Consider the following 12,196-nt stretch of genomic DNA (forward strand, 5'->3'; position numbering starts at 1 on the left):
AAGACTTTGCATTTTGTGCTAGCTCAACCTACTTAGTGGCAAAAGTACAAGGTATACTTTTTTGGCATAAATTATATCTTTCAAATTAAATATTTTATAAAGAAAGTCAAACAAAATGTGCAATTTATGCATGCTGTGGCACAGCTATCAACCTCCATTACAAAAAATACTCTAAATGGGGAAAAACTCACATTCTGTGTGAGTCATTAAAAACTAGTATGAATGAAAAATACCCTGGGAACCTGGAACTAAAATAAAGAGTGCCTCTAGAAAGATTCTCACAGATTTCAATATTGTTTGATAAGCTTTACTATTAATTTCACTGGTATGCTCTTAAAACTCTCACTGTAGTGATACTTTTGAAATTAAGCTGGCAATAATGTATTTCCTGAATTGGGAGACAAGAGAGACCTTTTCCAGCTTATATTTTAGAAAATCTGAAATGTCCTTTTATTCCAACAGTTCATCTTACAAAACTAATTCCATTAAGTCTATCTTTTCTTCTTTTCCATGTTTCAATGAACTATGAATTTGAGACAAAACTGGAAGCACAGGACCAAAAGGGAAAAACCTTACTTGCAACAGAAATTTCCCAACTTAGTTTACAAATTTCATCTCATAAAAAATTGGCACCTCATTCTTACTATGCAAAAATAACTGCAGTTACAATTTGGATGATAAGCTATTTGATTGGTTTTTATTGCTTCATGATCTGTGCTTTAATGTGGGGATAAAAGTTATCCTCTCAACAGAATGAAAAAAATTTGTAATGTAAATAAATAGCAGCAGACAAATCTAAATAAGCACTGACACTGCATTGTACACTTTGCCAATGTAACATGTGCTGAAAAACTCAGTTCTAATCATCTCAAGCTCTGGATAAAAGAGCTAGAAACTGTTTATAGCCACCATTACAAAAGGATTTGTATAAATTATGTTGTTAAGAGTTAAGAGTGTAATAAGGAACGTACCTCCAATGAGCCTCTCTTCATGTCAACTGTCTTATAGAATTGTCCTTATGCTATCAATGTTTATTAGAAATTTTTTTTATTAAAGAGGTCTTTTTCTCCCCTCAAATCTACCTAAGCATAAACAAAAAATAAAAGTATTTAAGAAATTTTGGACCATATTTCATAATACTAAATTTCTAATTTCCTTATTTTTACTTAGTATGTGAAGCTGAAATCTGTTCTTGAAAAAAATTTGTTAGAAATGACAATTTACAATTAGAAATTCACAATTTGCAACCAGCACAACTGCCTGAATTCCTCCAAATTATTTATTAATTACCAATAGTACAAATTTTTATAGACTAAGATTAATTCTAAAATCTTGATATTATTTTGGTATTCTATATCCGGTAGTATCTATTATTTATAGGTGATTTTTTTCAATTATTTTTATTACCACTGACACCATCCCTAATCTTTTCTGCTATGTTTTTAAACACCTAAATTAATCACTTGGCACTGCATGTGAGCATTTTTCATCACAAAAGTCTACTTTTATATAAACAAGTACTTAAAGAAAACGTATTAGACCTGTCAGTAAAACATGGAAAAACCAAATAGCACTATAAATTTAAGTACAGACATTTTTCCCTAAAGTTTACTGATAACCACAAAGCTCTGAATGTCTCCCCAAACTAAGTGCTATAGGCAAATATTATGATGTATACACACATGTCTTTTAAGTAATAGGCAAAAAAACTATTCAGGCTAATAGTAACAAAGACTTCATTTCAAAATGGATGACTGAGGTGGGGTCCAGGTATGGGGATAGTTGTGTGTGACTAAAAAAAAAAAAAATTACTGTTAACTTTTGAGATATTAAACCACAGATTTTATATTCTATATTAACTGAGGTAGTGTTTAAAATGAATGTCTAAAATATGTTAATCCCATTATGAATAAGATTACTACATTACCTCCTTTGGAGATTTTAACCACTATTTGGTCTACTATCTCTGACATTTGGTTCTCTGGAAGGTAGATTAATCATCTAAGACCAGAGACCAAGGTGACAAACAACGTTCTTGAAAGTACTGCTGACATTTAAATAAACACTTGTGTTCAGTAATAAATTAAAGTTAAAAAAGTATTTGCTATATCTTCAATTGAATTTTATGAGAGAAAATCTGAAGAACCACTTTCAACATAAGCAGCAGCTTAGAGCCCTTATCTGCTTTGTTATAATGTAAGTTGCTACACAGTGCACATAAGAACAATTCACTGAAGTGCAGTCAAAAGAGGTGTTATGAAGTGAGATGAAATGCTTCATCCCAATTGGAACTTTCAGTGCTAGTAAATTAAAAAAAAAAAATCTCTGTGAGTTCTGTTTTCTAGTTCACAGGGTTCTTTACAGAGATCTCAAAGAACAAATCCACTTTAAAAAGAATAACATGGGAAAACATTAATCAATGCACTATGACTGTGTCAAAGCTGATGTGTAATTGTAAAAATGGTATACACAAATGAGTTTTAAAAGGGTCCTAATCAGTCCAGCTGGATTTTTTCCTATTTATATATAGACCCCAAAAGATAATCCTTTCATTTACAAACATTCTAGTGATGATGGCCATGCTACTTTTATATACAAATTTGCATATATGTTTAATTTCTGTAAAGATTTCCAAATATCTTTAGACATATACAAATTAAACAAACAAAACCTTGCCCTCATCAGCTTAACAACTTCACAAATGTGATAAAGGCAACTACTGTACTCATAAACTCACCTATCACTGCATTTAGTTTGTGCAAAACATGAACACTGATATAAAAACTAAATTACTGCTACTTTAAAATTTGGTATTTAAGGCTTTTCACTACAATTTTTAATCATAATAACAAGTTTCTCTAATGATTTTTAAAAAAGGAAATATGGCTCTTCTTTTCCCATGGAATGTGTAAATTGTAGGCAACCTTATCTTTCCCTCAGGAGTTCCAAAATGTTACTTATTTAATGCTTTCTTTTGCTTTAGGTCTAAATAGTGCTTGTTCAAGTTCCTGTTTAAAATGATGATATGGGAAGTTGATGAAAATAGAGGTCAACTGAAAATATATGCATTCCATACAGAGAAATACTTTGAATTATAAAATGATTTTCTGATTTTAATCAGGTACTGTAGTGAAAAACCTTAATTGGTTCAAATAGCCTAAAACAACACATTGCAACAAAACTGAAGAGATGGAAAACAACTAAGAAACTTTATGCAAATCTAGTAACAAAAAATAACTTATAAGTCCCGAGTTGTTGAGGCTCTTCTTTGCTTTGAGGTTATAAACCTCTGAAGTAGTGTTACAAACATTAAGAAAAACGTGGAAGGGCCTAGATCCCCCTCTAATACCAGCAGTTACAGCACACTCCATTGTGGTAACAGGATGTGGCCTCAGAGACACTGATTCCTGGTTTCCAAGAATTAGTTAATAAACAAGGCATCTTTATATTCACCCTAAAAAAGGGAATTCAGAAATAACTAGCGTGGTTGCTTCTGCATATCCTATTACTGTTCCACTGTAATTATGCATTTAAAATGAAAAAAAAAAAAAAAAACAAACCAGAAAACCTGTCCAGATATTCAGTGCTTGGCTCTTGCATACAATGGTAACTAAAACTCTTAAAACTGTGGTAATGAACAATGAAGCCCCAAAAGGGTTCAGTGGGGTACAGAGGAAGTCGTTTTGGTTAGAGAAGTCTGCAGTTCCAACTGCTTATGTACCAGTAATTGCTGGAACTGTGTACAGAAGATACTCCTGTATTTGCTGCCCCAGTCAGCATTTTCTGAGGCTTTTAGGAAATCCACAAATATGAATATAGTATATTTCTATTAAATCATAAATATGAGGTCAGGATTCAGCAGATGTATCAACTATAGGTTGCTTTGGTGGTGTTGCCAACACAGCCTCTGCTTCTTCATGCATCTAGGAAAGAAGCAGTAAATTGTTAATAACTTACTAGTGTGTACACAGTATAATTTGTTTCAAGTGAAACACAAAATTATCCTTAAGGGATAAATTTCAGAAGAACAATCTTGCTTACTTGTAAAAACTGTACATCTTGAAATAATTCTTGTATGAACCTCCGACAGGGAAGTCTAAACGTGCAGTGTGACAGCAAATGGGAAACCTCAGAGTAAAGGCATATATCATCAAACGTTTGAGGATACTTCTCCTTAATTCTAAAATGAAAGAAAAAAAAAAAAGAGTATGTTGTGATAAAAATTGTAATAACAACTGACCTATTTTTTCTCCAAAGTATCAATTCTTAAGGCAGGTTTCTTTCCCTCCAGATACTGATATGGCGTAACTGGGGTGATAGTGTAAGAATTCACATTATTAAATATTCATGCCTCATACTTAAGATATTTTAACTTTTGGGTTCCATTTTAACATGACCAAAATCAAAATGCTTCTTGGGAGGTAGAACTATCTTTTTCACAAGCATAAGCAATTGCAAAATCAAAATTTATCAGTTGACAATGATGCAAACATTCCCAAAATTAAGTTTTAAAGTAGAAGTTAGTTTTTAAACTTAGACTAAAGTTATTGATACCCTAGACTGGACTGCCTCACTTCATCTTTCACCCTTCAAACAATAGATTTCAGCGAGGAAAGCATAGTATTACAGAATCAGTGGGATATGGTGGGGTAATACACAAATAAATACCCATTATTCCTGGAGTTTCTGATCAGGAGGTATGTAGTAGGACCCTGTATCTCTGTTATAACTTTTTAAAAACCTTACAGGAAACTGAGGCACACTTCTTCTGAGAACCACTGCTCTATGTATAGTACAAATCAAAGATGTTAAAGATTCAGTCTGAATTTTGTTATAATTGAGAAAAATAAAAATAGTATAATTTTAATGAGAAAGAATGAGAAAAGGGTAAAATTAAATCAAGAAAATACCACTTGCTTTAGATAAGTCAATGTTTCCCAAACTTTTTAGTTTCAGGAATCCCCCCTTTCTTAGAATTTATTAAGGACACCAAAAAAGCTTAATTTTTGTGGGTTACAGCTATTGGTAATTACCACATTAGAAATTTAAATTTAGAAAATTACAAGATATTTATTGTTCATTAAAAAGATAAGCCCTACTATATGCTAACATAAATACATAAATTTTAATGAAAAGATGTTATTTTCCAAAATAATAAAAGTGAGAAGAGTAATATTTGTTTATATTTTTGCAGATCTCTTTGATTCTCGCTTACTAGAAGACAACTAGCTAGATTCACATGTCTGCTTCAGCATTCAATCTGTTACCCATGTTATTTTGGTTGGAAGTATATGGAGACGATCTAGAGTCACACACTATGCCATGTAGTTGAGAACGACTGATGCAGCTGGTCTAACTTCTGGGTATTTCAAGTTATCTTTTTCACTATAAAAATCAGACCAAATAATACTCATGCTCATAGTTTACTTACGTTAAAAGTCCAGTTTCATGACATTTAGTTGAAACTGAACTACTTAAATTAATGACTAATCTTAGAACTTCTTTTCGAAGGAGTATACGGCACATTGGTGTATCATCTGGAATTGTTTTAACACCTGAAAAGGATTAAAATAATTTATTTATTATTACATAGAAAAATAATTATAACTCATGGGATTTGTTTTTAAAGTTTACCTAAGGATCTAAGACTGAGATAAACTGTACATGATCTACCCATCATTTGGGGAGCCAAAGTCTAATGAAAGCAGATCGCTAAGGAGTATACACACCAGTGGCTGATATAGGTGCAAGTGCTGGCTTAATTGACCTCACTAAAAGTGGCTTATCATAGTTTTGAGACAACTTTAACATTATTTATCAACAACAATAACAAAACTAGCACATTCTTTATAAAGAATGCTTGGATTTGAATCTGAAAACTTACCTAGTAGCAATTCTGTGCTTTTGGTGCTACTGGCTGAGCCTTCTTGAGACACTCCATCACTGCATCCAGAAATTCCTGAAAACTTAGAGGGAACCACTTCTAAAGGATTATGGATAGTCTGCTCACACCAATCAGAATATGGAATGTCTTGAAGGTCTGAAAAAAACATTATTTCAATTAAAGTAATATAATGTCTTAATTTCTGTGCTGGTATTTATACTATAATGAAGATGATTCCTTGTAAATTTCTTTCCACTTTTCAAGTTATTTTCCATGAAGATTTTCAAAATAAATAGAGTGCTCAGATACTGAAATTTGTTAAATTATACAGACACTTACACAGAAGCTTTGCTATTACAAAATAATATGAATATTTGAGAACTAAAAAAATTTAAATAAAGATGTAGAGCAGACAAAAAGTGAAGACACCTTAGTAAATACACACTGAAGACACCTTATTGAATCTACCTCCCAGTGTTCCTACCCCCAAACTTAATATACCTCTTTATAGGAAAATATGGTTAAAAGTTTGAGACATATATATATTTATATACACACATACATATGTAAACACTCACACACGCATATAATTTCAGATTTTTGCTATTTTAAATTTGTCTTTCATGTTCTTTAGGTGTTTAAGTAGATCTATACTATAGGCATTATTTTATGATTTGCTTTTCTCATTTAATAATCACCAATAGAAGAATAACCAATAGAAGTTGATTCCTTAAATTTATTAATTTATTAAATTTACTATAGTACCTATGCATTACTGAAGTACTTCCTGGGTGGGATTTTAAAGCTAACCAAACATCTTAGTGTTACCAAAAATGACAAACTTTTTGATTTTAAGTTTTTCTGAGCATTTAAATTAAATGATTAGAGCCAATGGAAATCAAGAAGTCTTTGTTTATCCTTTCAGGCAATGATACTGGGCAACCTATTCCATACAATGTTGGTATTACAAGAAATACTGGAAGTTAGTTATAAAGATTCAGAGACAGGAGACACACACACAGCTGGTAGGTAAGACCTGTGGAGCCCTCTACTACTCTTTCTACTACAGCATATTGTCAGAATAGAGGAAAAAATGTTTTTAAAAAGTCCAGGAAACTAGGTCAATGTTAACACATACCACCTCCCCCTGTGTTGTTTTCCACATAACAGAAAAATACCACCTCATCTTATCTCTAAGCACTTCCTAAAATTGCTAGTTATACACTACTAATAATGAGCAGAAAGTGCTCTGGTTCCTTGGAAAAGAAGACCTATAATTTAGCATAGTTTTAAATTTTGGTTATTAAGGAAATCAAATGTCTGCAAGGTACTTAAAAGTAAATATGCTACTTAAAATATACATTTAAAAATAAAACTATTACCAAAAGATTTGCAAAATAGTCAGGTAAGAGATGAATGATATTTCAGACTCAATTGATAAGCTAAACTATCAGAATTTATGAAAACATTATTTCTAAAGTAAACACTTTACTGTGAGTTGACATCTACAGAGCTTACTGAATGCTAATTACATGTTATTAAATATCAAAATACCAAAGGGTATGTATGATTATTCCTATTTAAGACTTAAGCAAACACAAAAAGTAGTAGTCAACAAAATTAGGTAACTAGCCAAGTTCAAATAATTAAATTAAAAAATTAGGCTTTGAGTTTAAGTCTTTTTGAATACAAGCTCACTGTTCTTTGTTTACACCAGTGGCCTTCAGTATTGGGAGGCTTAGCATTTGCTGGAATCTCCTTAAAAGTTACCACATGGGGGGGGCCTCCCCGGTGGCGCAGCGGTTGAGCGCTGGGTTGCGAAGCTGCCCACAGCCTCTGCAGCGCCGGTTCGATCCCTGGCTGCTCCCCGGCTACCGGAGGAGGGTCCCACATGGCATGCAGACCTTTCCTGCCGCCCGCTGCTCCCCTCAGCAGTGTGCTTTGGTCCTTCTGCCTGCTCTGCTCCCCACTCTGGCTCTGGTGAATTCTCTCACCCTCCCGCGCTTCTGACTGTACCCAGTGCTTGTATAAATAAAAATAAATAAATAAATCTTTAAAAAAAAAAAAGTTACCACATGGGAAAGGTTTAGTGCATGGGGTCTTACTCATCATTCTCCTTATACCCTCATCTGCATACATCTGTTGTGTTACATAGACTTTGATTAAAACACGCATTCTAGGGCCTCCCTGGTGGCGCAAGGGGTTGAGCACAGCACTATGAAGCTGTCCACGGCCTCTGGAGCACAAATTCGATCCCCAGCCAGCCAGGGAGATACCCACATGGTGCAGCACATCTCTCCTGTCTTGCCCACTGCTCCCCTCAGAAGTGTATTTCAGTCAATCCGCCTGTTTGGCTCCCCACTCTGTCTCTGGTGAGTCCTCTCACCCTCTGGCACCTCTGGCCTGTACCCCAGTTCTTGTACGCATATATAAATAAATCTTTTATTAAAAAAACATGCATTCTATAACCAAAATAATTTAAGAAACCATTACTGTGTCTTCAGGGTCTTTCCTTTCTATGTAGTTTCTACATACTCCTCACAGTTATCAAGGGATAACCTAGATCTTCTTGCCCCTATCTTTCACAGTTTTTTTTTTTCTTTCTTTTTGGTAATGTTCTCTTTCCAGATGGTGTGATCTAAAACACTTGTAAGGTTTTTCTTTCTAGGCTGGTTAACTACACTAGGGAAAATGTGGTGGTATATGTAAACTGGACCCAACAGAAATGTATAATACTAAACTTTAAAGGTCAACACTTTGTCTTACACTCTAGAATCATACAATGCATAAATATTTGGGAAGATGCCAGGGAATAAAATGCTACTAAATATACTATTCTAATAGTCTTTCTTCTGAGTTTTAACATTATTTGAACAATCACTGCCACCACTACCACCAGAATTTCTAGAGAATGAAATCTCTTGTATTTAAGAGTTATGTCTGTATAAAAGGATCATTAAATAGTAAAGGAACGATTTTCAGTCATTTGCCATCAATAAGGTATCCTTTTTTATACACAAAGATATTAATATGGCCTGTGGCAGTGTTTCTCAACTTTACTGTGTACACAAATAACCTGGAAGTCTTATGAAAATGCAGGTTTTGTGGTGGGGGACAGAGCTTGAGATTCTGCATTCTAACAAGTGTTCACATGATGCTGATGCTCCTGATCTACTCACTACACTTAGGGTAGCAAGGGTTCTTGCAGGCTCTTTTCTCTACCTATCTTTCTAGAACAATCTTCTATCTCCTTCCCCCCACCCCTTTCCCATTCAAACAGGTGTCTTTATAGTACCTTCTACTTCTCAAGCTTATGCCATCAAAAGACCAATGCTTATACAGTTCTATCTTTAAACTTTCTAGACTCCTGTCTTCCCTTCATTAGTTTGTATTCATTCTTTAGACCACAGTTCAATAGTAACTTCTAAAGTCTCTCTCTCTCTCTAAGATTTTATTTATTTTTGTGTAGAACTGGGGTGTAGGCCAGAGGTGGGGCGGGGGAGAAGATTCACCAGAGACAGAGTGGGGAGCAGAACAGGCAGACCCACTGAAATACACTGCTAAGGGGGGCATCAGGCAAACAGGAGAGGTCTGATGCATCATGTGGGTTAGCTCCCTGAATCAAAATCTAGCCGTTGCGGTGGGCCTTCACGGTGGTAGTGCTAACCTCTAGGCCACTAGAGAGGCCCCAAGAAGTCTCTTCTTTGACATGCACATTTGGTTATATTTCTTTGCTAACATCAAGTACCTATCCCTTGATGGTACTAGTTACAAAAGCAGTATTAGATTCATATTCCATTGACCAGCCAATCTCCTTCCCCACTGGAATAAGGAAAACTTAAAGCATGCAAAAATAATATCTGTTTATTTTTTTCCTCCTACAATTGTTTTTCCTACCATCTAGTTTAAAGTCTTGATGATTCAGTGATTTTAACAATTATCCTCCCTCCCTTCACAACTCTGAAATGGGTACCAGTAGCATATAATCATTTCCCAATTAAGACCTATTCATCCTCTGCTGCTCCTCAACCTTGCACCTGAAGTAAGTAGGAAACAATACAGCAAAGCTCCATTGTAAGTATTTCATTATGTATTTGCTGAATGAGTAAATAAAGAAGCAAAACTTGTAGTAACTAAAGCAAAGCAATGTATAGCCTAAATGATTTAAAACAGCACCTTCTTTACTGTGTGTGGTACATTAGAAGAATACTTCCAAAACTTTTCATTCACAGAAATGAAAATACTTACACACACTGGGGTCATGGACAAGGCTGTTCAGTGGGAAATGCCGAGTCCAGGGGTTTGTGAAACCCAGACCCCAAAGGCACTTTGAATCATTGAGGGGATTAATATCTTTGCAAACCCATCTCCTATATCAGAGTGCTGCAACCTATCAGCTGGGAAGTTCTGAATCAGAATAACAAGAAGAAATTTGGAAAAGTGATCCAGAGAACTCTGGTCATCATTAGGTTTTTCTGAGCGTGACAGAGTGGCATTCACCAAGAGAAGGTATCTATGCTAGTATTTTAAACACATCTATACTAATATGAAATTGGTAATACATGTCACTTGTTGAATCATAAAAAAGCTGACACTGCGTCCACTGCATCACCTTACTCACCAAATACATACTGAGTGCCTACTATGGAAAGAAGTACACAGCCAGGTATTAGTAATAAAAAGACCATATCCTGAAAGACCTTACTAAATAGAAGTGAAAAAAGAAGAACCAAGCAATAATTATCATATGACATCCATGCACAAAGGGCGACAAGTGGAAGGAGTGTCAGTATCTGAGAGTCAGAGAGAGCATCACAAATAAAACACTCTGACACTCAGGATGAGGCTGACTCACTAAATAGATGGTGTTAGTCTCTGTATGAGCAAGGGGAGGAATATGAGGGAAGAGCAGAGAAAACACATTTTTCATGCCTATAATCACCAAAAAGAGCACAAGTTTGTTCAAAAATTTCAAATCAATAATGGTATATATATGCCATCTCCAACAGGGAGATGTTCAGAGACTGAATTAAGGCTGAGATAGTAAGAATGAAGAATGATTAACAGGGCTGGGAGATTAACAGTGACTGGAGCAGATTCAAATTCAAGTAGATCCATCTAGGATTTAATCACTCACCTGAATGACTACATATTGCACTTAGTTGGTTACTGGGCTGGAAACCCAGAATTTCGATACAGACACAATAAAGGCAGTTATCATCTGTATGTTCCTGTAGTCCAGTATCTTCTGTACTTTCTAAAAACAAAGAAGCATCTGAATGGATTGAATTCATTATTTCTGTAAGACTCATTTGCTGTCGTAGCAGGTGAAAAGAGTTTTTTACAAGACCTCCAGCTCCAGAGGGAAGACCTGTACATAAGTAAACATAGGACATAATAAAGATAACATCAATAACAACTCTTTCAGGTATGTTACATTATGACATTTTTAAAAAGGGAGAAAGGAAGAAAGCCAGCACTCTTTTTATGACTTAAAAATCTAATCCTACTTGAAGGAAGAAAGGATAATATGATTTAAATTACAAAAATATAGTCAGTAGACATATTTATATTATTTTAATGTGAGGTTTTAAATACAAAATGGAAAACTAAAATATAATTAAGGCATCATTTCAATTATCTTCAATATTTGCATAAAGTACTAATTCTAAGTCTAAAGTATTTCTGAATCTAGAAGTAATGCTGTGTACTTGTTAAAAAATTCAAGAAGCTTTGAAATTTGTAAGTGATAGTTATATACTTATTAAAATATTACAGTTCATATCAGAGATGATTTACTGAAAAGAAATTTCTTTTTAATTGTTTCTTTTAACAAGAATTTTTAACATAAAGAGAAGCCTCATGAGAACAAAAACCACGAATTACCTCCTGCATCATGGGCAAACACTCTTTGTACCTCGATCATCATGCGGAGGTATATTTTTTGTCTGAAAATATGGAATATCTTTTACCTAAATAAAAATATAAGTCATGATAAGTCCTGTTGTAAAAAGTCCACTTGATAAATATAAAATTAGGTGAAAAGAAATTTAAACAGACTTATTATAGCATGTCAATCTATAGCAAAAAGTTCATTGAAAGATAAATTATCAAAAATTGAGAAAACACCAAATAACTCTAAAAACTCTAGTATTGATCACTTAAAAGGATATTAAAATAACTATTTCAGCTTTTACCTGTAATGTATTTAGACATCTGAAAAAATATACATTCTAATACTCTTTACCATCTAGAAATTTGTAAATTCCATGCAACTAGGTTCACCTGACATGTCTGCTGTCCTTTCCTGTA

The 12,196-nt window shown here is 34.0% G+C and overlaps 1 protein-coding gene across 1 annotated transcript in view; it reads right to left on the reverse strand.

The window, feature by feature from the left end:
- Window positions 1-3,848: 3,848 nt before the first annotated feature.
- Window positions 3,849-12,196, reverse strand: part of RICTOR (RPTOR independent companion of MTOR complex 2) — a gene marked incomplete at both ends in the record, with an annotated part of 102,336 nt that continues 93,988 nt past the window's right edge. The window contains 7 exon segments of the mRNA XM_084233711.1: window positions 3,849-3,923; window positions 4,042-4,180; window positions 5,432-5,555; window positions 5,885-6,040; window positions 11,022-11,255; window positions 11,771-11,795; window positions 11,797-11,856. Coding sequence (XP_084089837.1) covers window positions 3,849-3,923; window positions 4,042-4,180; window positions 5,432-5,555; window positions 5,885-6,040; window positions 11,022-11,255; window positions 11,771-11,795; window positions 11,797-11,856 — 813 coding nt within the window.

The sequence above is a fragment of the Talpa europaea genome (assembly GCF_964194135.1).
Source record: "Talpa europaea genome assembly, chromosome: 5".
NCBI classification, from domain to species: domain Eukaryota; kingdom Metazoa; phylum Chordata; class Mammalia; order Eulipotyphla; family Talpidae; genus Talpa; species Talpa europaea.